Genomic DNA, 26,771 nt, shown 5'->3' with positions numbered 1-26,771 from the left:
GAGTGACTCACTGGCATCAAAATATGCACTTCTTTCAAGCAGTTAACCATGTGTTAAAACAGGTGAATCTATTACCATGTTTTGTGTTACAGCCTGACAATAATTAAGGTCATAGTGTTAGTGCACAGTTTGTAACTAATAGAATGTCACGCTGGGTATTTATTGCGTAAATGGAATTTTGACTAGGCTTACCAGACTCCTGCAGCGCGTGAAAGATGTTACTGGTTGGGTTGGAAACGTACTGCTGAAGCTCAGGAGACTCGTGATTATGCAGATGCAATGTCAGGCAACACAGGTAGAGTCAGAGACGACAACTACCTACAATATGAATACTGAACCGGTTTCAGCTGGAAGCAGATTGTTCCTGTCCTCCTTTTGATTGGCTAACCACAAGAGTATCCGGCTTGACGGGGTTCAACCACCACACGTGCTGGGATAACAAAGATAATAACAATTATTATAAAAAACCATCATAATCTGACCATGTCACTCCCGCAACTCAGCACAGCAGAGATTGAGGAGTGAAGATAAACGTTCACATCTTCTTGCAGTTGAATTCTAAAGAGCTAGTACTTTTACCAGGTGTCTTGCTAGCCTTGGCCTAGCAACACACTCGCTCACAATTTCTGCTTAGCTCATGATGTTCAATTTAGCAGTAAAAAAAACTGAGTTTGCAAGATGTACAACAGCCTGGCTTTACGAGGCTATACTCCCGTTTGGCAGGTGTTAAACAAGCATTCATGGCACAACACAAGCCGACAGGGACCCAATTATCTTGGTCACAACAATCAGCATGTGTGAAGAGACATCAGAGTACACCTGCGAAATATCTTTTCACATCAAAGTATGCACATTTATGACAATAATGTTTCACCCTGTATAATTCTCAATTGTCCTTCGTGCATTTCTTTTTCTTCCGTTCTCCTCGTCATGACACCTTGTGCTAATGCTGAATACTGTAATAATGAGTCGATAAACGGGTTAATTACCTACACTGCATTTCCAATTAGGCATGGGACCACATCGTGAAGGAGGAAAGAGACAGACACTTGATAGAGAGTCTGCTCACCGACAGTTGTTTCACTCAGACTTCACTTTACAATTTCTGCTTGTTTTTCCCTTCAACCCATTTTTCTTGCCCTTTATTACCGTCCTCTCTACACTCCTGTTTCTATTGACAACAGGCTGTGCTCGGAGAATAAAAGCAAAGCCTTGGCTTGATCATCTGTAATGAAAACACTACTCTTACTCCTTTCTTCCAAACTCATATTCAGTGGCAAACTCCCTCTCTTTCAAATCATTGCATTCACTCTGTTTTGAACCATTGTATGATACAAAAAATAAAAATAGTGGTAAACACAGAAATCTAGAGCCAAAACATGGAATCAATGATAAGTGCTTCACTGACTTCCATGTGTGTGAGATACTTTAAATGTTCTCCATCTATTCACATTCCCTTCCAGCTGAATGGCACGTTACAGAGAAGTAACAGAAGGGTTCAACCTAATATCTGGTTAAATCGCAGGAAGCATTCATCACTGACAACATCCTTCACCAAGTCCTCCAGGGAGTGGGATCTACAAGAAGTGCTGGAGCGGCTACTTCTGAGCCAGCCAATGACAGGAGAGCTGTGAAGTTGTTGTGTGATCACCTGGAAACACTTGGCTGCGACATCAAAGCAGGTGATTGATGTTGTACCAATGCAATTACCCCTAACCCACCCAAAATTTCTCACGCTTTAGTTTGTCAATCCAACCACTGCTCCCATTCACCTGAGTGAAGTCCTTGTGTTCTCTAAGAAACGTTTATGTTATTTTTAGGATATATGGCAATTGTTAAAGAGTAAAACAATCAAAAATAACATCCAGACTGCGCAATAAATTAGCTGATATTATCAGTGACTACATACTGGCCCATATGCCAAAATCACAAGAAATTACATCAATACTTTATTCAAAGGAAAGTACTTGAGGTAGTTAAGGAACACTTTCATCACTACAAAGTTTGTGTAGCAGACGTTTGTTTATGCAACTCTGCAGCAAGTAAGTTTGTAAAGTAACCTATCACAGATATACATTTGTGCAAATAATTGGAGGGACAACGTTTTTTTTTTAAGCATTGGTGTGAGCCATAAAAGCCCAGTATTAATCAGGCTCTTAAATCGTTTAGCGTTGGGACATACAGAGCGCCCTCAGCCCTTTGGTCGGGTCAAATTTGAGAAAGTTGTGCTGATGCTGCAATGTTGTTACTCTCATATGGTGTACAGTACGACAAGGTTTTTCTTGCACTTTCAAGGTTCCACTATGCATCCGTTCATTTATTCATTGCTTACACAAAACTGACTTTCTGCAAGTAAACGTAAATTCAACTGAAAAGTACACCCTTACATTCTAATCCACAAAAAGATAACATAGCTGAGGATCTGGGATTCGCTTTGCCCCAAGATATTAAATGGAAGTAATCTGTGAATGTTGAAATATGAATGAATGTGTCATATCATTCAGTGGGCATGACTCTGCAGAGCAGCTATAAAGTTTCTACAGCGGTTCAGTTTTGGTTCAATGCATGGTACGGCAGTGCCCCCTGCTGTTAATGCAGAATATTTCACCCGTTATACCCAACGTACCCCTGGAACGTCCAGCAACCTTGGGGAAAGGAATATACTTCATAATCAAGGACATTTAGAGTATCAGTATTGCTTGTGTTGTTTGCTCACTGAATTGATCCAAGACAGGTTCACATAACCAAAGGAACACTGAGAATGCCAGTTGCTGTTAACTCCTGCACCCTAGTGGCTAGATTTAAACAGTTGCCAGTTTCTATCTTGTCTGGCTGAAATGATTTGGGACAAAGACGTGAATGCATTAAACCATGCACTCCCTCCCATATGTACCACTGTTGAGGTGCCCTTGAGCAAGAAAGGGTATCCAGCAACTGCAACAATGTAACTCCTTGGCGGCCAGCAGCACAATTACATGGCTGTGCTCATGAGAAGAGAAACCCACATGCAAAAATGCAATGGCAACATTATTTTTCTAGCATGCAAAAAAAAAAGTTTAAAAGTGAAATATTTAGGAGTTTTATTGGACTGAAGATGAACTGGGAAACCAAGAGACTTCATACAGATCTGAAGACGAAGAATATTTTTTTAACTAATGTAGCGCAAGGCAACAGCTGCAGCTCCAAATGGCAGAAACCCTCTTTTAACTTAACTTTGAACTTTGAAAGCAGGTAATGAAACATCTGTAAAATGTGCACAACATGCTCATGTTTACCAACCAAGCTGGTCTATTCTGCTTTGTAGTAATGGGAAAGGCAAAGAGAAGGAAAGGAAGAAAGAGAAAGAAAGATCTATAGCTTAATTAATATTTGACAACTCAATCATTGCCAACTGGTTGCTTCCTGGGGGTTAAGAAGTAACCATATGCAACACAAGAACTTTACATGAGAAACTAAATTCATGTGGTTTAAGGAAAGATTAATACTTTGTTCTGCAATTTGTTATTTAGGTTGTATTTCTACCTAAATAATGTCTAGTTGCAGCAAAATAGAGAGAGGTTGGTACCACGGCGATGTTATATACTGTACATTCGGTAAAGACTACAGGAGCATTTTCTTTCCCCAACCCTACCACCTTCGTCTTCTCTTCGTCTACTACTACTCTTGTCTTGACCTCTCTCATAGTCTTGTGACGGTCCACACAATTACCTTCAATTATCCTCACTTCCACCTCACCAATTACATCCATTATTGATTCCAGACCCGCAGGCTGTGAGCCTTATCTATACCCAACCACAGCCCCACGGTGGAGAAAGCAGAATAGGACCAAATAATAGGACATCGGCTCATTAACACACTCCATCTACGTCATGCCATGCCTGACGGAAACAGTTTCGCACTGCAGTGCCCTTGAGAAACAAATTGAATGAATGCAAAATCAGTACCCTCTAAGTAGCTACAACCTTTCTAAGATGATCTACCGACCACAATGCTTAAATGGTCACCAAAATCGGAAAAGGCAGGACTAACCAAACATTCCAACGCTGGATTTTTGGCAAACTCAAACAAATTCATCATTAACTCTAAACAGGGTTCTGTACGCAAACAGTGTAAAGTAAACCCATCTGTTTCTGACCATAGCTTGTCAATCATGTAGCATCAGGAGAGAGTGACATACTAATTATGCGGCATCCTGTCTGCAGATGTTGAAAGCAAAGACAGAGGCATTACAGAGAGACAATGCAGTGTGAAGGTCAGTTACACAGTATGGAAGCTGTAAATGTGGAGTAACACTCTGCGTCTCTCCTGCCAGATTTTTTTGAATGTGATACTGAACTGATGTTGAGTGATGCACAAACATAAGCTGCTGTCACCACACGCTAATGTAAAACATCCATCATCTTGAATGCACGCCAGGGCACCTGCGGAGAGCCGCGTCAATGACGCCTCACTGCCAGCTCCTGTTCCAACAAAGTTGAGAGGCTGGGTTCAAAGTGTGATTTGTAATGCAATGCTGCCCCCTTGAGGTGTGACTCAAGTTGTGGATGCTGGTCTGTGATGTGTCATTGGAGCATTAACAATAGGACTAGTGAAGTTTAGCAGGAATACAATACAAAGGAAAGATACGAAATTGTCAGAAACTTACCGTTCTATCCCTTCAGTCTGCTCTCCCACGGATCTGTCACCTTGTGGCATCATTGAAGTTGTCTATTTGGAGTACAAAGCGAGTACGGTTTATATCATCAGGGCAGTCCAATAAACTTTAGTTTTGCAACAAAGACAGGCAGAAATGGCCCATGTCAGGGCTAAGTTCAGTCCCTCATGAACACTGCCACATGAAGTAACTGATTGGCTCTCGAGTATGTGAAGCTATAAGAGAAGATAAAAAATGAGGCCACTTCAAAAAACTTTCATGCGAGTTTCTGTAAGATAGACCTAAATATCATAGACACTCAGGGGCCAGTTTATTAGGTGCAGCCAGCTAAAACGAATCCAGTCTCATGCAACAGTCCTGCCATTAATCCTAATGCTGTGTTCTGGTTACAACTGTTTGAGAGATGTGTTGATTCAACTTTTATGATCATTTTGGAGGCTGAAGTTTGTGCTTCTGTTGAATTGTACTAACAGGTATTTCTGTTATTTTTGTCAACCACATTTATATCAATGAGGGGTAGGCTAAATAATAAAAAAAATGTTTTTACAAAGCAGCACAAACTGCAGCCTCCAAAATGATCGCAGTTTCCCAAAAACAGTTTTAACAAATACCTAACATTATAACCTTCATGACAGCAGGATTTATTGCAGGACTATTGGATAACACTATTAGCTTTAGCTACCTTTACCTAGTTATGCACCTGAGTATAACGTTACATCAGCTGGTAGGTCCCATTAGACACATAGTAAACATTTTGTACAGATTTAATCATTTTAATACGTGTGCTTTTGTGATTGTAGCCCAACATGCGGATAACTTTACAGCAATGGTGGTCTGTGACATGCTTCAGTTGAGTTCAAAGGAAAGGGTCATTGGAAAGGGGCGTGGTTTACTAGGTTTTATGTGGCGTTCAATAACTATCGGAAATATAATTCACAATAAATGGTGCAATTAATGGCCCATCTGGATTTAATATGAAGACACAATCACTGTGATAGGAATAAGGAAACGCATGATGCCCCTTTTAATGTTTCAATGCAATATGTAAACACGCTAAAACCATTCGTGTGCATGAAATGAAGGCTATAATACAAAAAGACTTGCCTTGCTTTGCATAAACATTTGTGCTTCACATTTTCCATGTTGCGCTTCTATTTCAATTATTTGTTTTACCTTTACTTAATTAATATTGCACAGTCTTGGCAACAACAGAAAATACTTCCAAGATTATATATTTGTATTTATTAATATGTGCAACTACAGTATTAGTATAAAAATTATGTAATTAAAACAGCGTTTATAATTCGAATGCATGTTTTCTGACTATTCCGCTACGTCAACAAATGTAGTCCTTCTATCCGCACAATGTGTCTTTCTGGTGAAACGAAAGGAATACACAACCCGATTGGCATCGTGTTTTTCTCCAGTCTTTTGGCTAAAGGGGCTTCAAAATGCACACACGAGTGTATGCATCGTGACTGTATGAGAGAGAAGCTCGGGACGAGCACCTGAAGGCATCACTAGTGCAGATCAGTGTTGTGTGCGGTCTGCTCGCTGTGTTCGCTGCTGGCTCCCCTCTGTCGTCCATTAGAGCTTCCTTCCATCCCCACTGTACGGCGCAGGCCCGAAGTAGCGCAGCCGCTCTGAGGTTAGTGCCCTACCGCGCAATCTCCATCTATTTCAGCCCCGGCGCAGCCGCATCACCGAACCCGGCAGCGTTGGGGGTGAAAGATGCAGATTGTTGTGATGTTGACCGGAACACGGTTTTTGATGCATTTCTGGCTTTTGTGAGGAATCTTGTTCTAGGCGCGTATCGACAACAAGCTCGTAAAGAGTAGAATAGCTGTGGAAGACGTGCAGGCCGCTGGGCCTGTTGTAACCGCTCTGTTTTGTTTCATATTGCGCGGGTTTCATGCTAACCTAGCCGCTGTGCTACCCGAGCTTTAACCGCTGCCCTCCATTGCACACTGAATTAATTTTTATTCAGTGTCCGAACATCGGGACATTGTTGCTGCTCACGATCACAGCGAATGTCCATTCAGATGATCGAAGCTACACCGCCAAATGGTTAGCTAGCTAGCGTATTAGCCAAATGTAGGACAGTGCTAGCTTAGCGCTGTTTGGTAGTCGTTGTCAAGCGAGTGTGCTAACATTACTGCACTGCACGAGCAGGAACGTTTCCCATTTAATACAGATGTGTTTTTGCATAACGTGTTTTACTAGGTGATAGGGGAATTTGCCTGTTTGTAGGCCATGGGTATGGTTAAACAGCAATGTTATTGTCGAGTCGTGCATCCCATTGATTCAACCAGCAGATACAGTCTATGGAGTCGTCACAGGAGATATTTTATGCCAATAAACCTTGTCTGGCTGCTGTATATGACACTACTAGACTCCTTATGCATTGGTGGGTAACGTCAACAATGTCCAAGTCTCTCTCAATGAGAAAACAATCGTGTATGGGACAGATCTGTAGAAATACGTAATCCATATACAACACACAGATGCTCTTCACTAATGAATAAAGAGACACTTTCACTGTCTCAAGCTGAGTACATTTAGACTTTGTTACTTACATATACTGTCAGAAGTTACCTTTTGGATGATTTGAAGTATCTAAGTAGTGCTACTCAATATATATTAATGTCTATAATGTGTTGAATGCTATTTTGTTAGTCCATTTCTTGTAAAAACCTATGATTTAACACATAATAAATTGGAAAATAAAACATTTTCATGATTACAGTGATGCAGTAGGAAGCCATCTAGGAGGTAGAGCAGCGGTGGTTGCCGTTTTGTAAATAAATTGCCTAAGTTTAATGGTCTTAATTCCATGAATTTGCATTCATGGTGCAGTGGAGTTTACATAAATGCACTAAATAGTTGCAGATTAACGTACCAGGCAGTATGTCTGATTAATTTATATTTTCATTCCAATTATGTGTCATCATATATTTATAAGCACATCTTCCAATATAGATAATGGTAGATTTTGAGGACATGTTACATCATTGTCCATCCATCCATCCATTCGCTTCCATTCGAAATCCGCATTGCTCCTCCTGAATCCGAGGTTAGACAACTGGTCAGAGCCTCCTTTCCAGCACCCTGGAATAAACTTTCCCGGGGAGGCTGAGCAGTGTGATACCCCGATACCTGGAGCACACTCTCTGGTCCCCCTTTTTTTTTTAAATGGGATCCACCACTCCACAGGCACTGTCCCCGACTGCCACGCGACACAGAAGAGACGTGTCAGCCAAGACAGCCCAACAATGTATGCAATAAAATGCATCTGCTAAGATGCATATCAGTAGCCAATGAAGCAGGAATTACTCCCCATACGAGTTCTGTGCCGTTAATGAATAGATGACATTTACACAGGCAACATTTAGGTGTAAACAACAGTTTATCTCATGCTGCATCTCTTCTTTTCCTCTTTCTCTCCTCAGTCTTTGTACCGTGGATCCAGCTGTGTAGACCAGGTGGCCAACAATGGATGAGCACATCGTTCACCAGACAGAACACATGACCACCATCGAGGCCAGCGCCGTCAGCCAACAAATTCATCAGGTGCACTTACAAGCAGAATAGTTAAACAGTGGAAATCAGGAAAGACGAAGAGACATTATTCACGTGATATAAAAAAAATAATAATAATTCCATCTAGTTAGATTGGTAAACTCAGTGGATTTAAACTAATTCTACTTGGATCATTACTGTGTATAGGTACATGTGGCCACCTTTACCGAAGCATCCATGATGAGCGCTGAGGAAGACTCGACGTCTTCGCCAGATGATGATCCTTATGACGACACGGACATCCTCAACTCGGCTGGCACGGATGAGATCACCGCACACCTGGCGGCCGCAGGTACTAGACTAGACTCGACCCAGAAGCGAGAGCATTTGTGTGGATCCAAATTAGTGGGAGTGGGTTTTATTCGATTAAGAAGCATCAAAGAACACTTAAGGAGTCTTCCTAAACCAATGTGTGGGCAGACAAGCAGATGATTTTATCTTGCATCTCTGATAAATTCTGCTAATCCAGTAAAACATCCACCTGAGTTCAGTGTGATGCTTTTGACTGAACAGCAGGTGGTGCCAGTGGACTGTTTTGACAATTCTCTCTCTCTCGTTAGGGACCAAATGGTGTTTATTTTAAATCTCACTTTCATCCTTTTAAAAAAAACAAAAAATTTAATTGAATCTTGTAGGCTGTACATTCAAGACTATTATTGAAAGCTCATATCAGAGAGGGGAAAACGGCATTCAAAGACAATATAGAGAATATCCTTGATTCTGATTACTGGCCTCTACTTTCACTAACAATCAAAATGCTCTCTCTCTCTCTCTCTCTCTCTCTCTCTCTCTCTCTCTCAGGGCCAGTAGGCATGGCAGCGGCTGCGGCCGTGGCAACTGGTAAGAAAAGAAAGAGGCCTCACATCTTTGAATCCAACCCCTCCATCCGCAAGAGGCAGCAGACTCGTCTGCTCAGGTGAGCTTAAGACACCAACAGGCCAAAAGTCCTTTATACCTCGACCATGTATTTTTCCTCAATAGTTAAAATGACAAAAAAAAAAGTCACTTTCAGTACCAGAGATCATTGTTTACTCTCAGACAGAGTTGGTGTTGTACTTGTACTGTGAACGAGAAGGTAAACGATGGCGTTTGCTTACAGGAAACTGCGAGCCACCCTGGACGAGTACACCACCAGAGTGGGCCAACAGGCCATCGTGCTGTGCATCTCTCCCTCCAAACCCAACCCCGTGTTCAAGGTGTTTGGTGCTGCTCCTCTGGAGAATGTGGTGAGTGTTGCAGCTGGCCGTTATTAGCAATTACTTGTGTTTCACATGATAAGTGACTCAAATGTTAAACGATCATCCAAAAGTCAAACCAATTAGCAAATAGCTACGGCACTGAACTAAAACTGTGCCACAACTGTTTTTCTGTCCTCCAGGTGAGGAAGTATAAGGGCATGATATTGGAGGATCTGGAGAACGCTCTGGCTGAACACGCCCCCCCTGGTGGAGACATGGCCTCAGAGCTGCCCCCCCTCACCATTGATGGCATACCTGTCTCTGTGGACAAGATGACCCAGGTCAGGCTCAGTCTCTCTGCTTATCTATTATGGTCCAACACAATATGGTCCATTAAACAGCTGTTCCTTTGTCGACACATTGTCGACAGTCCCAGCAGAGGGCACCAGTTACCAACAAATCAGCGTCACAGTTTGTGTTCTGTGTCTGTTGTGAGTTTAGCCAGCAATTGTATATGAATCACGGTTAACTATTACATTTCAGCTGTTTTCACATGTTCATCAGTGCCCCTTGATTAGTTTGATTCATGCATGTTTAACCAGTAATTATCTCTAAAGAGGTTAAATTAATTTTCTTGGTAAAGTGGGACTTCGGCATTGTTACTCAGGCGGACAGTACGCCTGATGCATAGGTAGTGTCTCCACGTCTCCTCTCTATTGCTAGACTTGCTGTGGTACCAGTAATCAGCGAGAGGATGTGCAGAGTACGCTGATCCTGGTAGATCGTACACTGCAACCGTAGCACCATTTGCAGCTTGAGTACTCTCCTCACCCGAGGGAACCCGACTTGTTTACTCTTCTATCCCAGTGCTGCTGACGCATTCTCAGGATCATCGTCAGAGTAGCCGGCATGACAGTGGCCCTGAGAGACTGTCCTCACCCCCCTGGGAGCACGGTAGCCAATCCCAGGGCCTGGTGTGTCCTCGGAGGGCAGGGGTTAGTTTGTGCTTGTTTTTCTGGAGGTTGTAGGATGAGATTATCACGAGTAACATGTTGCCTCACTCACCTATCCAGCTGGATAGGTGTGTAGGTGGGTGTTTTTAGAGGTGTGTGTCAAGTGTTGGAAACGGGATGTTGTCCGGTTCCCTGGAAAGGTTGATCAACTCCTCATCCTTATCAGCAAGGCCGTATTGTCTTCGATGCAGACACCTGCAGTAGGTTTTACACAGCTGAAGAAACCCCAAGTAAAGTTTAGTGATGCCGGCATCTGTAGCAGGTGATCCTGGGTCTAGCCTGAGCCCATAAATACCCCCTAGCCTTGTTAGGACCAGGGACCTTCCTAAATGCTGATTGAACCATTGCTTGGAGGATTAGGATGGGAGGGGGGGGGGGGGGTGGAGTGGTGGGTGCGAGCACAACATGCCACTTAACTCACTAGCCACTGTAATTAGGCCATCTGGCCTGGCACACATGCATCCACACATGGATGAGCCACAGGTGGAAATGCAAGCATCTTTTGCCACTAAGTCCGTCTTTCTGGGGTTAATCCAAGTTGTTCTGTCAGTATGCCAAGTGTTGGCTGAAGTGAAGCCCCTTTCCTGCAGCCACCGGATGTGTTTTTCCAAAGCCGGCGTGATTAAGGATTGGCCATCCATTTTCTATCCCGATCCATTTTGACGCATCTCTGTGTAGAGGTGGTTTGTGATTGTGAGTTAAGAAAAGGGGGGGTCTACGGGGGGGGGGGGGGGATTAATTTCTCCCAGCACCAAATTTAGCCGGTGATGTCAAGGCAGGCAGACGCTGCAGTGCCTCATTGTGCAATATAATCCCCCGGTGATGCTTGCATATTACCAGGACACTGAGGACACTGGCACTAAACCCCACCCCAGCCTGCGGGAGAGTGTGAGAGCATGCTTGTTCTGGAAATGGTGATGGTGAGTGGATAGGCATGCTGTCCACTGCCACACGGGAAGTATGTATGCTGGCGGATGATCAATAGCAAGATTAGATTAAGATCCCCCCCCCACACACACACACACTCACTCATTCCCTACTATGGGGCACAGTTCAAAATGATGGAAGCCTCTCGTGCAACATGGCAGACAAAGCAATCGGTTTAAAGACATATCAAATATATAATTGGTAGTAGCTCCAAAAATGTAATAATTTCCTCTTTTACAATTAGTGAAAAAGTCCATAATGTAGCACACGTCATGAGTGACCAAAGTAAATCAAAAAAAAAAAGTGTTTGTTTGACTTTGATTTTCTTTTTCACAATATTGGCCCGCTTGTCCTTGTTCATCCTTTCGCTGAGTGTCCTGGAGCCTTTGCCGGGACAGCTTGACTGCTGAACTGCGTTGGTTCACCCCTTATGGTCCCATGGTGTCTGTCTGACGCATCAGGCTGGAGCCACGGACCATAGATCGGTCCGTTAATAAACATGATCGCATCCTTCTCCTTTTTAGAAAGCCCGTTTCTATTTGCAGGCCCTGACCACCTCAGCACCCGTCAGCGGCTTCCCGATCAATACGCGCCTCCTGCTGCCTGCTCAAGGGCGTGTGAGCTTATGCGTGTCTCAGAGAGACACTGCGGCTTTCCACTTTGGAGTTTTTGGTGTCTGTATCATCTCTTTTCTCCACGCATCTCTCCCTTGCCTCAGGCCCAGCTGCGGGCGTTCATCCCTGAGATGCTGAAGTACTCGACGGGCCGAGGAAAGCCTGGCTGGGGTAAGGAGAGCTGCAAGCCAGTGTGGTGGCCAGAGGACATCCCTTGGGCCAACGTCCGCAGTGACGTCCGCACGGAGGAGCAGAAACAGAGGGTGAGAGAAATACTGCAGTAATGACATCATACTTTGGTACTTTGCAGGGAAATACTGGTTCCCGTAGCCCCCCCCCTCCCTCCTTTTCAAATGGCATTTGTTCCTAGAAGAAATTCGTAGAATAACGTGCCGTATTAACTTGTATTTATGTTTCCCAAAGGTGTCTTGGACGCAGGCATTGCGGACCATCGTGAAGAACTGCTACAAGCAGCATGGCCGCGAGGATCTGTTGTATGCTTTTGAAGATCATGTAACCACGACAACCACCACCCATCACCATCTGACCACTGCGCAGAGTATCGCTCACCTCGTGCCCCAACAAACTGTGGTACAGACCGTCAACAACCCCGACGGAACGGTCTCGCTCATCCAGGTACATTTTTAGTACTTGTGCACTTTTACAAATCCCGATCTTTTTCAGCAATTCTTCATCCCCCCCTTTTTTCTTTTTTTTTGACTGCACCCCCTTTTCTCTCAGGTTGGCACAGGACACACAGTTGCCACCTTGGCAGATGCCTCAGAGCTGCCCGGTGTGACGGTTGCGCAGGTCAACTACACCACCGTCACTGATGGAGAGGTACAACCTCATGTGCAATACACATACCACAAATCACTTTTTTATTACTACAACACACATGTATTTACCACACACAGACTGTAGTAATACACTTGATAGATCTAATAAGACGTGTGCCTAAGAAACGAGACTGCAGCAAATTTAGGGTGTAAAGCGCACTCGACGGGAGCTGTCCGTTCAGCACCACAACATCAAAACACAAGCCAGATAACCAACAATCCAGTAACAGTAACAGTTTCACACAATCTGTTTCGCCTAACCTCAGATACTCATTTGTTTTCCTTGTGAAATTATATATTTTCCCTCTGCAGGTGGAGCAGAACTGGGCCACCCTCCAGGGCGGCGAGATGACAATCCAAACTACTCAGGCCTCAGAGGCCACGCAGGCAGTAGCATCCCTGGCAGAAGCCGCTGTAGCTGCCAGCCACGAAATGCATCACGGAGCCACCGTCACAATGGCGCTTAACAGGTGAGGGTGGGAGGAGTGAACTGGATGAGAATGCCACAACTGTCGGGGCAGGTTACCGGCTTCCCCTGGAGGACGAGTCAACTGCCTCTCATCCTAGTTCAGCATCTAATTAATTAGCCTGTAGCTTTGATAGAGGCAGGGCTCACAAGTCCATGTGCTCAATGGCTCAGTATGATTTTGTTTACTAAAAGAACACTAGTGCATGTGTTAAATGCTTGATTGCTTAGTAGTGCGACTAAAAGCAACAGGCTGTCTGCAGCTTCTGGAAATAGTCTTGCAAGACGAATGTCTTGCCTGCGGCCACTCTTGTAATAGAAGATGCACAGGGATTGTTGTTGGTGTCGTGCTTTTCTGGAGGGAAATCAGCGACACACAATTATATTCAGGTGGGATCTACCATAGGATCTTGAATCATGTCCCGTGGAGGGCCGCGTTTCTGCAGGATCTGATTACAACGCAACAGTACAGCAGGTTGGAAGTGTGCTCATGAACAGAATTAGTCGGTGGTCTTTGGCTGAAACTAAAACCTGTAGAGCTCTAGCTTTCTGTCGCCACTTCCTGATCTACATCTTTTATGTTCATGATCTTCCATATTGTCACTAAAGGTTTTAAACTTGCCAGATTAATCAGTCAGACTTGCTGAGATGCTCACATAGCTGGTTCTTCACTGCAGTATTGTCAAGGCAATCATTTCAGATGTGTATGGGTATGTCCCATTGGGGCTTGTTACCTGCACCCACCTGAGTCCTCCCTCCCCTCCCCTCCCCTGTTTACCCGCGCCGAGCTACTCTGGGCTCTCTGCTCCACAGGCTCTGGAACATTTTGTCTCTGCTTCCCAGCTCCAGAGGGAGAATAGAGCCTCTTTCTCCCACTATCTTTTCTGCTGTGTGGACATGGATTGCCATCTTGAAGCCTTGAGTTCTGCATTTTGGCCAGCTCCACCTTGGCTTTTTTGCAACCAGAAGTGATACGAGAGGCTACATATACAACTAAACGCTGACTAAGACATTTTTAGGCAACCAAAACCTAACTTTCATGAACTGAAAACACACCGGCGTGAAAGGGTTCGAAGACGAAAACACCTAGAGCTGCCAACGCTGTGGTAGCGAGGCCATAAACTCATGTTTACAATGTTTACTGAGGTAATAACTCAAGTCAGTAGAAGGGTCCATTTTCTCATAGACTTCTATACAGTCAAGCTTCGGCTGGCTATTAGAAACACTGCAAGTTTAAGGCACTTCCACATTGCCTCCACTTTTCAGAACCTGTGCAAACACAATTAGTAAAGCCCTCTAATTGCCCACCATTTAATCTCGATGGTGCACAGCAGGCTGTAGTTTGATAAAACAAAATATTTACTGCGAAGAAGGAAAACCACAGCATTTACACCAATATGACAGCAAGAATAATCAGAATTCAATATCTGTATTCAAGGCTCGATAAGGATTATTTTACCGCTATTGTCTCACTGAACAACCATCCATTTGGGCGTCATCCACTTACAACCGTGTGAGTGCACCATTACTGCTTACTGCCTCCGTCTGTACTCTCGTAGCTCCGCCTCCCCTTATCCGAGCGTCTGAAGTTCTATCTCAGATGTGATTATCGGCCAAGCTGTGAACAGTTCCATTAGTTCATAACGAAGCTGGTGCGGTAATAGGCTCGTGGTAATTCCACTGGGTAGATTTGGTCAATAAAACTGCTTTGTTAGACCCGTAGCACCTGGCCTTTCGGGAGATGTGACAGATTCTCTATAAATCCAGACTAGAAAAGCCTCTTACAGCTCATACACTCCTACCTCTTCACCCCTCTCTGTAATAACCCTTGCCTTTGTGAGCTGACTACGCGCGTGTGCGCGTGTGTGTACTTTGCTTTGTACCAATGATTGTATCTGGAAGCATCTCATATGTGTTTAATAACAGAAAATGTTAATTTTCCTGTGTTTTTGTACACTGTAATGGATGTGTGTGTGTGTGTGTGTGTGTTCTTGTGTGTTGCAGTGAGGCAGCAGCCCATGCTGTAGCGACGTTGGCAGAGGCCACTCTACAAGGCGGAGGGCAGATTGTCCTGGCAGAGACGGCAGCTGCTGTCGGGGCACTGGCAGGGGTTCAAGATGCCACAGGTACACATTCACCAATGATGTTATCAACAAGCAAAATACACCACAAATAACAATTTACATAGAGTCATATACAGTATACGGTCTCTTCTGTTTTTGCCTATAGCACTAGATGATAACTTCTCCCTATATAATAGACACCCAATAGTTCAGTGAGCTCTAAATACCGATGTTTATTTCTATTTAGGGCAGTTGGAGACTCCAGTGATCTCTCAAAAAGATGATTATTTTGTGATGAATGGAAATATAACAGAAGACAGAATTATTTTAGCAAGATTTTTTTTGACATACCATCTTTACTGATTGGAACGTGTGTGTGTGTGTGTGTGTGTGTGTTCCCCAGCCAATGGCATGTCTAATTAGTCTCACTAAGTTTAAGCTTCCCTGCAGTAGCAGTGCGGCCTCTTGAGCTCCTACGTACACTCTAATCTACTCTGTGCTGATGTGACAGATGGTGTGTTTTTTGCGTGTGTATCTTGTAGCAATACTCCCCTCCTTTTAATGATACCTGAGCTGTGTGACCCCATCGTCAACCTCCTTACATGCATTACTTCATTCACTGCTCTGGCAATGCGTCTGCTGGGATTGGAGCAGTTTGTAACGACATTCTCCGATCCTTGTTGGATGGCATTGACAAAAAATGTAAAGGTAATGCTTGACAATGATTAGTGGGTACGCTGCTAAGTTGATTACTAAATGTAGACTGGAAATGTCAGGGGCCTATTCCACATAAATACAGGTATTTTTACAACATCTTTTCTGGCCTTTCCTGGTGTTAACCATGACATGGCTTCTCATCGTCACATGTCAAATAAGACTCAATGCCTTTTGTAATTAGGTGTGTCAATTTGATTGTTCATGTCGCAAGTGCGATTCAAAAGCGAATTCTTTCTCATTTCAGTTTTGGAAACTATGGTTTGATGCATTATCATTTCTTTATCTTTATTTGTTATTATTAATATTGCCATCCTTCCATATTGATTATTGCTGGTGCCGAAAACAATTCAATCATCTCTTTTAGCAGATCGAGGCTATGAATCATGGTCATTTATAATCAATGCAATGATGCAACAAATTGACCTTCGCCACGCAGTTCGTAATGCTAACAAACGTAAACATCAAAGTCCATTTCTAGGAAATATAACGGGAAGTTCTCCTGAGACAAAAGGGTTTAGTTACACACACACTTAATCAGCTGTCAATCTTTTTTTCTTATTTCTATCTTCTAGTCAGCACCATCTTACGGTGGGATAAACACACACACACACACACACTACCCTAGGGGCATGAACAGGATCCTCAGGGGCGCTGCTAAGAAGGACCGATCCTCTCCGTTATCAGTCCACGGTCTAATCACAGGGCCAGCTGGCAGCATGCAGCCCCCAGGTTCCCTTGTTTGGCTATATGCATTCACACATATACATGTCACATGAATATAGGCCTTTTCTAAATTAAACAAGTGTATCTGCATACCTGTTTATACCAAACCATAAATCTGTCTTTTCTTTTAAATCACTGCTGGGAAGTACGTCTCTAGATGCTTTCACCTAATGTAGCCGTCCAGCTGGGAAACCAAATGGGGCGTTAAATGGCAGGAATTTTATTCCAACATTGGTACCCCTTGGATGTTTCCATTGGCTAAACAATTCAACTTTTTTAATAAATCCGGTTACTCAAAAGGTAATAACAGACGGCCCTGCAAACATATGTACAGTGTATATTTGCACATTTGTATACTAATGTAATTTCAAGTTATTCAAATCTAACTCCGGAGCCTTTTGTAGTTTGACATCTTGCTTCCTCAACCATAAGGAGTCATTTGGCTGCAATAGCTCACTTTAAACAACTAATGGAGCTGCCAAAGCCAGTCCTCCTCCTGAGTATTGACCTTAGCTAATCACTGAAGTGCTACACGGTGGAGCACTCCGTTTGAAGTGCAGCGGCCCAGACAACGCTGATTGGCTTGTGTAGCGGACCCTTCGCTGTGACACAGGCATGTAGACACACACTAATACATACACACGGCCACACCGCATACAACCCTTAATGTCTAAGTAACAACGTTCGAGTGGCCAAATGAGGCCCTCCACTCAGTAACTGTGCTACGTCTGTACGTCACTGTGCCGGGTCCAATGCCCTCTTCCCTAAGCTCTCCTCCATAATCACCGCCAGCACAATTACCTGCATCAGCGAAACTTAGAACTGTCACAAATCACTGGCGAGTGGGCTGATCAAGGGCCCACATTAAAAGGACCAACAATTACAAGCTAGCCCAGCAACAGGGGCCTGATTTAATTTAAGTGAGACTTGAAAGATGAACAATTGTGACCATGCATTATGTATTTTTGTACTACTTTTCTTTTCTTTTTTTAAATCTTTAAATATTGTAGGTATTGAAATGATTCAAGTCCAGTGTCATAGCTCACATTGTTGGGAGCGGGCATTAGCCACTGCCATCCCCTACACTGACCTTCTTGCCTGCCTGTGACAGCTTGCAGGGTGGGGCAGAGGCCCACGTGACTGCAGCAGTAATCCCTACAGACGCACACACACACACACACACACAGCTGGGCATGGCGGAAGTGAGCCGAGAACGTTCAATCGGACCGTTTATCAGAAATACCGTCTCTGTAACATGGCTGCCTCCCAAACACCGTGTCAAACACAGTCCAGTGTTTGTTAGCATCGGGGCTGCAACTAATGATTCTTTTTACTTTTTTCACTAAACGATGAATGTTTCAGTCTGTAAAATGTCAAATAGTCGTGCATGTCCTTTACCAGAGTCCACGGTGATGCTTTCACATCGCTTGTTTAATCCAAACCAGCAAATGTTCAATGATAAATGACTTGAATGATTAATCAATTGATAAGAAATGCCAATAAGCTCTTTGAGCCCAAGGCGTCAATTCTTGTTTTATCTGACAAAGAGTCGAAAACTATTCAATTCAATTCAAAATCATACGAGGAAAAAAGGGAAGAATTCTTCACTTTTTAAATCCTTGCTCCCCCAAATGCTACCTGATAAATTTATTAGAATTATTACTGTGTCTAAAACATCTCTGCTTCTATCCCTCAGGTCTGGTCCAGATCCCAGTCAGCATGTACCAGACGGTAGTGACCAGCCTCGCCCACGGCAACCGGCCCGTCCATGTGGCCATGGCGCCCGTCTCCACGCGCATAGACAACACCGTCACGTTAGACGGACAGGCGGTGGAGGTTGTGACCCTTGAACAGTGACAATTAAGGCCCTGGAAGGAGTAGGAGGCACTGAACGAGATCTGTTTATCCTACTGGTTTCCAGCACGTCACTCTGTGTACAATGTCAAATATATTTTAAATGTACATCTGCAGGGGAAGTGAAAGTGAGTTATCAATGTGTTTACTATGTAAAGATATTGCTTTTCGTTGGTGTAATTTTTCTCTCATTTAGCTTCGTGTTTTTTTTGTTGTTGTTTTTTTTTTAGCTCTGTGATGTTGAGTATTTAGTATTTATTTCTTTAAAACGAACCTTTACTTAATACAAAGATGAACCAAAAAGCCCGGGAGGAAAGCCACCACTGCTTCACCCACAGTGTGTAACTATCACTGTTATGGATTTTCATTATCGTCTTATGTGCTTGACTGTTTTGTTTTTAGGATGCATTTACAATTGAGTGCCATTGTCAGAGATCCCTCTTCTTCTGTTTCCCATTATCCTTAATCACTATTCTAAAATTTCACTGTTTCCACCTCAACCCTCAAACTCCAGCATCTGAGCTCCCAGGAATTTCTCACATTAGATTATGAAATATTATGTTGAATTACCATCTTGTTGTGTGCTTTCCCCTGTGCTGTTTTAGTGTAGTCCATGCACATGCCAAGATTTGTGAAGACTCAGGATATACATTAAGCTGTTTTTTTACTGCTGGACTGCTGAGCTGTCTTCCTGAAGCAGCCATTTTGTCGACCAGATCCATTTATTTACAGTGCATGGATAGAGGCACCCCTTGCTATGTTATTTTTTTAACATAAACGTGTGTTACTGAGGAGCTGTTGGTCTGCATCACTTTGTATATCACAGGAAGTTCATATTCTTGGACAGGGGCTGCAGTATGTGTGATGCTAATATCAAAAATCTTGCAACATAAAAAGATTAGCTTGCTTGCCAAGAATCAACTTGGTTTAATGCAGCTGTAATAGTTGGTTCAACTCACCACTATTTCAAAATGGAAGTCCAATAAAATGACTTACTGTTCACCATTCACTCCGTTTCTCTGGATTATTAGCACGCCGTGTTAAGCCCTCGTCAAAGAGTCCCTCTGCTGAACGAGACAGACTCCTTCCAACAGTCAAAGAATGATGGAAACATCCAATGATGTACCACCATTTAGTTTTGACAGTATGAGAAAGAAGTAAAACTGAAATGAAATAAAGACCATAAAGGAAAAAATGTGTACATTAAGCCTCAATAATATGCTTTGTTCTCGCCTCTGCTGCTTGCCGTAGAAATTCTTCTCATCAAATCCATCCTAGGCTGATGGGAAGTCTGTATCTGTGGATACAGGAACCAACGGGCGAGTATTCACGGAGACTTCCGCCATGGATGTGGTCAAGACTTCATATAGGTGAGCTTTGATGGGCCAACCTTCAACAGCATGCAATGCAGGGTGCACCTTATGAGTCCTTTCAGTCACTCCCTCCCTTATGTGATGCGTGCAGAGGGGCGAAGACCCATCTACATCACCATGTGGCTCATGGGAGGTCCGGTGGAGATGGCTTAATATATTAAGCCTCATTAATATACATTTCCATCATATATTATGCCTTATAAAGCCTAACTGATATATCTGGCTACCAATAGAGCTAGCTGAAAGCCGTTCACAGTACAGGTTACATGGTGAACAATGAATAGTGCATACCACACAAAAACCATGGCTTACCCTAGCCATCCACGCAAAATATAAACAACGCAAATAAAGGCATCTTATAAGAACTGTACTTACAGACGATGTAAGTGATTGCAAGAGAAGATGGATGTGGAGGCTTTGAATACTTATATTAATATTTACAACTTGTATTCCCTTTTTGAGGAGTGCCACGTGTCCCCCCACCTTCCCTGCCGTGACAGACAGGGCCATGATTACATCATAAGCTGCCTGAACCTCCTCTGCTTTAAAGCCTGGGATTTGCTAGCCGGGCCCTTCTGTTGCAGAGTAGAACAGAGAGAGAAGCGTTCAGGCCTTAATCTATCAGGCATCAGTGTACGTCCCGCTCTTCCTCCAGATTAAAGCAGAAGCGGGTTGCATTCACACAGATGAAAAGATCCCATTTTATTTCTTGTTTTATTTTTTTATGCTCACGTCTGTCTTTTTTTTTCAATTTGGACCCCTTGTGTAGTTGGAAAAAAACACTCAAGGGTATGTTGCTTGTCTTTGTTGGCAGGAGAAAACTTTGTATGATGTTTGGGTCACTGTAGGTGCGTGGCACGCATGCTCATCAAACTGTCACTGCAGATTAGGAAGGCCTTATTAGCGTGCTTTCTTGGAAAAAGGCCTACACCTCATGCTACCTAAGCCTCTCCCTGCTCCATCTCCGTCTCTCTCTCTCTCTCTCCTCACCATCCACTCGGCTACACTTAGACAAAGTGCATCGAGAACCTTTCAACTGTATCATTAAAGCTGAACATAACTGCGTTATGAAATGGCACAAGTTCAAAAAGGACAGAACTCAAAGCTCATTTGAATACCTTTTTATTTTTGATAGAACTGTATAAAATTACACTGCTTTTCAAATGAATAATACACCTTTTTTTTTTTTTTTTTTCATTCCAACTAAAATAACCATTATTGACAAAATGGTGAACTAAACGAGTAAAGGTAGACAAAGAGATATTAACTATGTATTATATCTTTCCCCAACGGATTCTGCAGTATAGTATTTGACGATCAATCTGGAGTAGAACATATTGAGGAAAAGTGTCTTCAGCCAAATCAGTTTCTATTGTTCACAAATGTGCTTTTGGCCAAATCCACAACCAAAATTGCACTAAATTCAACTTAACCATTCTTTGTATTATAAATGATCTTAAACAAGATAATTTTATCTTTATTTAATGCCAAATATGCTGTATATTCTGTCTTTAAGAACGCCACTAAGAAATTATATAATTTTTCTAATATGTGTCCCAAAATAACAATGACTGGAGTCATTGCTGAAATGTTCTGGGTGATCACATATTTGTTGGTTTATTACTGCACCTGCACTGGCCCCCATCTTGGCCTCGGAGCAATGTTTTACAAAGAAAGAGCCTGTGCTGCATTGCGTGTGACACTGTTACAAGTTACATCATCGTGCACCGCACCCGCAGTGCACTCCTCCAATCATCACATCCATCTTTGAACCCGAATGGATGTCTTTAAAACCATCCAATCTAGGCAGTCAGGCTGCAGAGAGTGCTTGCGCTCCGTCCTGGGGGCAATTTGTTTAGTGGTGGAAGATCGCTGGGCAGAGAGAAGGCAGCGCTATTGATTCTCCACAAGCCTGTAGCCAGGGCTTCAGTGGCCCGGCTCCACAGGGGGCACTGCAGGGTGAGAGGGGAGGGGTTGGTCATTCTTGTTGCCCGGAGTTGTGCAGGCAGACTCTAGGGCAGAGCTTTAATCTCCACTAATCGTTTCTTAATACGTGCATCCCGGCCCCTGCACCCCCCGCACACATGCACTCACACATGGGCACACACATATGTACAAACTGCTCACAGTCCAAGCCCACACTTGCTTTAACAAGAGATAATCTCCTACCCCTCGTCCTGAGCATAGGGTTGGGTCACAACTTTAAAAAGAAAAAAACATCCTTCTCATACAAGGAAATAGAACCTGCTAAATTGAAATGATGTCCCTGAAAGATGAACACTTAAATATTACTGTCTTAACCAATTACAAAATAAATGTTGACCTGTCTGAGCCACTGGCCTGAGAAAATCAGTAAAAATGCAGAAAACCTGTAACATAATAACTGTCTTTAAAAAAAAATAAAAAAAATCCATTTCAGGGCCCATTGATCTTTGGGCCTAATGGAGTTTCCCCTGAAGTCTGAGCATCAGCAGACATGTTGCTGATGAAGCGTCTTCCCCATAATGTAGTCTGATAGTCTAATAATGGCCTCCTCACCTTCCCAACTCACACCTCTGTCCACCTCCAGCCCAGACACTGCGTAAGAACGACGATAATCTCATTTCACTAATGCTCTGCAGCCTGCATTAGAACACAGGCGAAGCACTGTCTCAACCCAACTCTACCCACCCAGGAAACTCTGTGTCTCTGTGTGTGTGTGTGTGTGAGAGAGAGAGCGAGAGAGGGAGGGAGAGAGATGGGAAAAAGGGGCCAGGGGGGCTGTGGGATAGAGGGGGCACTGAAAAATGCGGTGTAACCTGAGCTGCTCGGCCCATCTGGAGAAGGCCTGCATTGACAAGGGTTATCCCACAATGCACTTTGCTGCAGAGAAGATCGTTAGAGGGAGTCTGACACACGGATCAGTCTTTGAAAGTGTTTATTTGCATCACAGAGAACAGAATTTGTATGATTAAAAAAATAAAAAAACATCCATCATTTAAGATGGAAAATCAGCAGGTGCACACACACACACACACAGAACAAACCGTTTACTTCTTACATACATCAAAGCCCAGACTGTGTGGTTACATGTACACATTATACATGTCATATGTGCGTGATATGTTCTGTAACATGAGACAAACAGCTAAACTGAATCAGTTGTCCTGTGAAGAACAGCTTGAGCGGAGCTCTTTCATGGCAACTATAGTCTGTGCATCACCCCCACAATCATAGCACTTACCCAACTCTCCTTCTGTTTTAATGGCCGACCCGCACAAAAGCAGAAGAACCACCGCACAGGTCCGATGACGGCGTCCACATAGATCAAATAAAGCTAGCCTGCAGGCAAACTGGTAACAATACAAATCATATTAGCTAAAGCTGAAGTGTAGGCCATAAAGCAGGATTTATGCAAAGGCAGATAAAGAGGTTTTAATCCCTAGATCCCCCTGTCACCTACATTAGCAGACCCTGACCCAGATATATGGAGCTCAGTACATACAGTAGCAGCTTTTTCGAGCCATACCATCAACGGACTGTTACAGCAACAAAACCAACATCTGAGAAAGACTGCCTCGCCCTCCACCCTTTTCATTTGGGAAGGGAGGAGGGGGAAAGGCCGCATTGAAAGAGAAGGGTAAGATGACACCGCACGGTTTGCCAATTATGCCACGGAGCTAAGAGAGGAACCCCCTGATGGCTGGCTCAAGGCAGAATAGCTGAACCTCTGTACGTGAAGTCGGCCATCGAGTCCCTCGTGCTGCAGAGCTGGACTCACGTGATCCAACTCTGCTCGTCAAACCTGAACCCAAGGCTGACTGTTGAACAGAGGAACCCATTATCGTCGAAACATAATCGCCACGGAAGAAACTACAAGCCATCGGTTCCTTCCATTTAATGCATGTAGGGATGCAACGAATGATAATCTACCTTGATGATTAATTCATGCATTATTAAACATAACTATTAACATTAATTATCCTATTCTGCATTAGGAAAAATTGGTTTGAGGTAAAAATGCCTTTCAAGTTCCTAGAGTCCAAGGTGAGGAGTGAGATTGGTTGTTTTGTCCGACCAACAGTGCGAAACCCAAAGATATTGAAATGACAGTAAAATAAAAACAGATATTAGCAAATACTCACATTTGATAACCTGCAAACAGCAAAAGATTTCTCATTTTATGGTTCTCATCTTCACTCAATTTTTTTTTATCAAACTAGTTGACAAGTCATTTTATTGTTGGCCGATTGTTGAATTTAGTCATTATTTCAGCATGAAAAGCTTGAACCCTGATGTGTTGTGATATCTCGGTTTGGTAACAAAGATGTTTAATTAGCAGTATCGTCTGAGGAAGGGATTTTGGGAGGTTGCTGGTAGAATGTTTTTGCATTGATTGCATTGTAAGCTCTTGTTTCAAGAAACACTTCAATTGATTTTTGACTCCAGGTCGTATTTCCTTTGTTGTTTTTAGGGCTTCTACCCATCTCCTACAACCTATTTTTAACTATATGTTACAGACAGACACCAAATATATCAGATTTATGCAGATTTGACTAAATATGTGGGACGTATCTTTTTGTTGCAGTCCTTTGCAAAATGTACATTGTCTCAAAGCTTTAAACATATCCACATATCCACATATATTGCCTCCTGCATCTCGTCTTTTGTAAATTCAAGAAGGCAAACAGCGAATGCTTTTCACCTGGGTCCACCTCATCCGGGTTTGACCGAGGTCTGGTACATTCTATGCCCTGACCGCTGTGCAGGCTTGTCCTTCAATGAGACACTGGAGCTTTGAGGCCGGGGTGCGCAGGGGAGGAACAGAGTCTCACCCCACCCTCCGCCACCATCAGCCACTCACTCACTGACTGAAATACCCTCAGGCTGTTTCTCCACTTTGGACTGGAAGGCTGCTTTTGTCTTGTTTTTCAGCTGCAGGACGCTCTCAAGCAGTAGTTGGCAAGTCTAGAACCACCGGATCCAGCTACCTCACCAGTGTGAGTTCTACCATTGCCAAACACCACCAGAGAGCCGCTGGGCCTCTTCAGACCCACGTGAGCCCCAAACGTGGATTCCCAGGATGTAGTGGGATTAAAACTGATACGAGGAATCCGCTAAAATGAGATTACATGAATCTGAATTGCATGGCAAAGTGAAGTTTCCTTTAATAAACAGAGGGACGGGAACAAGGGGGAAATGAACTGATGGTTTTATGAAATTTTTGTCTCACTTGTGCTGATAGGATGTCTTCAAAATATGGGTCCACATCCACTGAAGGTTTTTGCACAGTCAGGCAATAAAGACCAAATTACATGCAAGGACGAGCGGAAGGAGGAAATGCCTTACAGGGGACAGTGAGGATCATTCAGAGGTCAATCATGAGCAATTTTCCACAGAGACGCCCAAACATGTGCTGAGACAGAGAAGATTACAATCCACGATTATGCAAAAGCGATGGAAGTCTGTCTTGTCCTATATTGGCACTACACATAATTGCTCAAAGTATAGATACAGAAGCAAAAATGTGCTAGTGCCAAAATGGGCAAAGAAGAGGAGTGGCTGCATCCAAACGCAAGCAGCTGTTGTTACAGAGGCACATCAGGACAGAGAGATGTCGAAGTACCCAGCGAGACGTGCGCAAAACACAGCTCACGCAACCGCACCAGAGGCATTACATCACAATCACCCCACCCACAAGCACAGGAGGAGAGCCACAGACAGTAGGCCGCTGTGGACGGGCATCATCAAGTGGTTCTTTCTCTGCTCTGTTTATGGCCCTATGGTAATTCACTGATAGTGAGCTCTCACAGTGAATTCTACCAGTGCCATACACAGAACAGGAGTCATTATCACCCCCAAACACCTAGGCCGGCCAGTCAGCCGCCCGTGAGGAGAGTCAGCCCAGTGAAGCAAAGCTATACGCAAACTAGACCACCGAGCCTCGTGAGGAGAGAAGAAACAACAGCCTGGAGAGAGAAAGTGAGAGAAGCAGGGACAGAGATATGAGAGCAAGCGACGGGAAACAGGATGCGGAGCCTTCAATATGTTCAAAGGTTTGCAGTGACTCAAGATGCGCTGCACTGCAGTGGATTTGGCCCACGCATTGAGTAGCAGCTCAAAGACAGAGTACTGTCTGCATGTGGGCAACTAAATATAAGTCCAGTCGATCCTATGAGAGAGCAAACTCCCTCATCGAAAAGCTCACTGCTAATCACCTGCATTGTCGTCTTTAGATTTCTAGGAAAGGAGAGTTGAGGTTGACAGCTGAAAACTATTGTATGTCAACAACCACCGCACTTTGCGACCTTTTCGATTTTTGCGATTTAAACAGCACGGCTGCTTCATTTTCCTCTTTGCATTGCAGTTGTGCTCAGTAAAAAACGGAATAAATCAATTATGCCAATTTTTCATTCACAAACAATGATGCCAATTGGATTCCGGTGGATTCATTTATACTATTTTGTGAGGATACGACGAGGAAACAAACATTATACGACAACATAAGGTTGGTACAAAGAGGGCACTTATGGTTTATAGGTAATCTCTTTACGTCCTGGCTCTGCCCTCCCCCTACACCCCCAACTTGTCCAAAAGGGTGACACCCGAAACGTGACCTCTTAATTAGCTCTGTAGATTAGCGTTGTAACATTGTCCCATCAAAGGCGGAGGAGACATGCTGCCACCTCCTCTACACAGCAAGTCAGTATTAGGTCTTTTTAATCTCTTTGCTGGTCACGGTGGCAATATGTCGCACAAAGTATGTATAGTTTCTACATCCTAACTTTAACG

The 26,771-nt window shown here is 43.6% G+C and overlaps 1 protein-coding gene and 1 long non-coding RNA gene across 8 annotated transcripts in view; one reads left to right on the top strand and one right to left on the bottom strand.

Moving 5' to 3' along the window:
* Nucleotides 1–6,382, bottom strand: part of LOC142970976 (uncharacterized) — a 67,859-nt gene extending 61,477 nt beyond the window's left edge. Inside the window, exons 1-2 of the long non-coding RNA XR_012959323.1 lie at nt 6,163–6,382; nt 4,646–4,707 (exon numbers count right to left, since the gene is read on the bottom strand). This is a non-coding gene — a long non-coding RNA (uncharacterized LOC142970976). The remainder of the gene's footprint in view (nt 1–4,645; nt 4,708–6,162) is intronic.
* On the top strand, nt 1,472–19,636 carry nrf1 (nuclear respiratory factor 1). 7 transcript variants are annotated; one of them, XM_076111517.1, is made up of 13 exons: nt 6,347–7,061; nt 7,868–7,928; nt 8,104–8,224; nt 8,381–8,525; nt 9,035–9,149; nt 9,333–9,459; nt 9,612–9,752; nt 12,070–12,228; nt 12,389–12,601; nt 12,707–12,805; nt 13,102–13,274; nt 15,275–15,396; nt 18,470–19,636. In XM_076111517.1, the coding sequence occupies exons 3-13, from the start codon at nt 8,147–8,149 to the stop codon at nt 18,628–18,630; spliced, it is 1,533 nt and encodes a 510-aa protein (XP_075967632.1). In that variant the 5' UTR covers nt 6,347–7,061; nt 7,868–7,928; nt 8,104–8,146; the 3' UTR covers nt 18,631–19,636. The 7 variants fall into 7 exon arrangements, with proteins under 7 accessions (XP_075967634.1, XP_075967631.1, XP_075967632.1 ...); XM_076111519.1 differs by lacking the exons at nt 6,347–7,061; nt 7,868–7,928 and adding an exon at nt 1,472–1,682; XM_076111516.1 differs by lacking the exons at nt 6,347–7,061; nt 7,868–7,928 and adding an exon at nt 6,055–6,302.
* The last annotated feature ends 7,135 nt before the right edge of the window (nt 19,637–26,771 follow it).

The sequence above is a fragment of the Anarhichas minor genome, unplaced genomic scaffold (assembly GCF_050575085.1).
Source record: "Anarhichas minor isolate MPS153535 unplaced genomic scaffold, ASM5057508v1 ptg000045l, whole genome shotgun sequence".
NCBI classification, from domain to species: Eukaryota; Metazoa; Chordata; class Actinopteri; order Perciformes; family Anarhichadidae; genus Anarhichas; species Anarhichas minor.
Note: the sequence above shows the minus strand (reverse complement) of the source record. Positions and strands in the feature narration are given on the sequence as shown.

Coding starts and splice junctions, on each gene's coding strand:
- nrf1 (XM_076111519.1), top strand. CDS start 8,147: ATGGATGAGCACATCGTTCACCAGACAGAACACATGACCACCATCGAG. Junction 12,229..12,388: donor CGGAGGAGCAGAAACAGAGG/GTGAGAGAAATA, acceptor TGTTTCCCAAAG/GTGTCTTGGACGCAGGCATT. Junction 12,806..13,101: donor CCACCGTCACTGATGGAGAG/GTACAACCTCAT, acceptor GTGAAATTATAT/ATTTTCCCTCTGCAGGTGGA.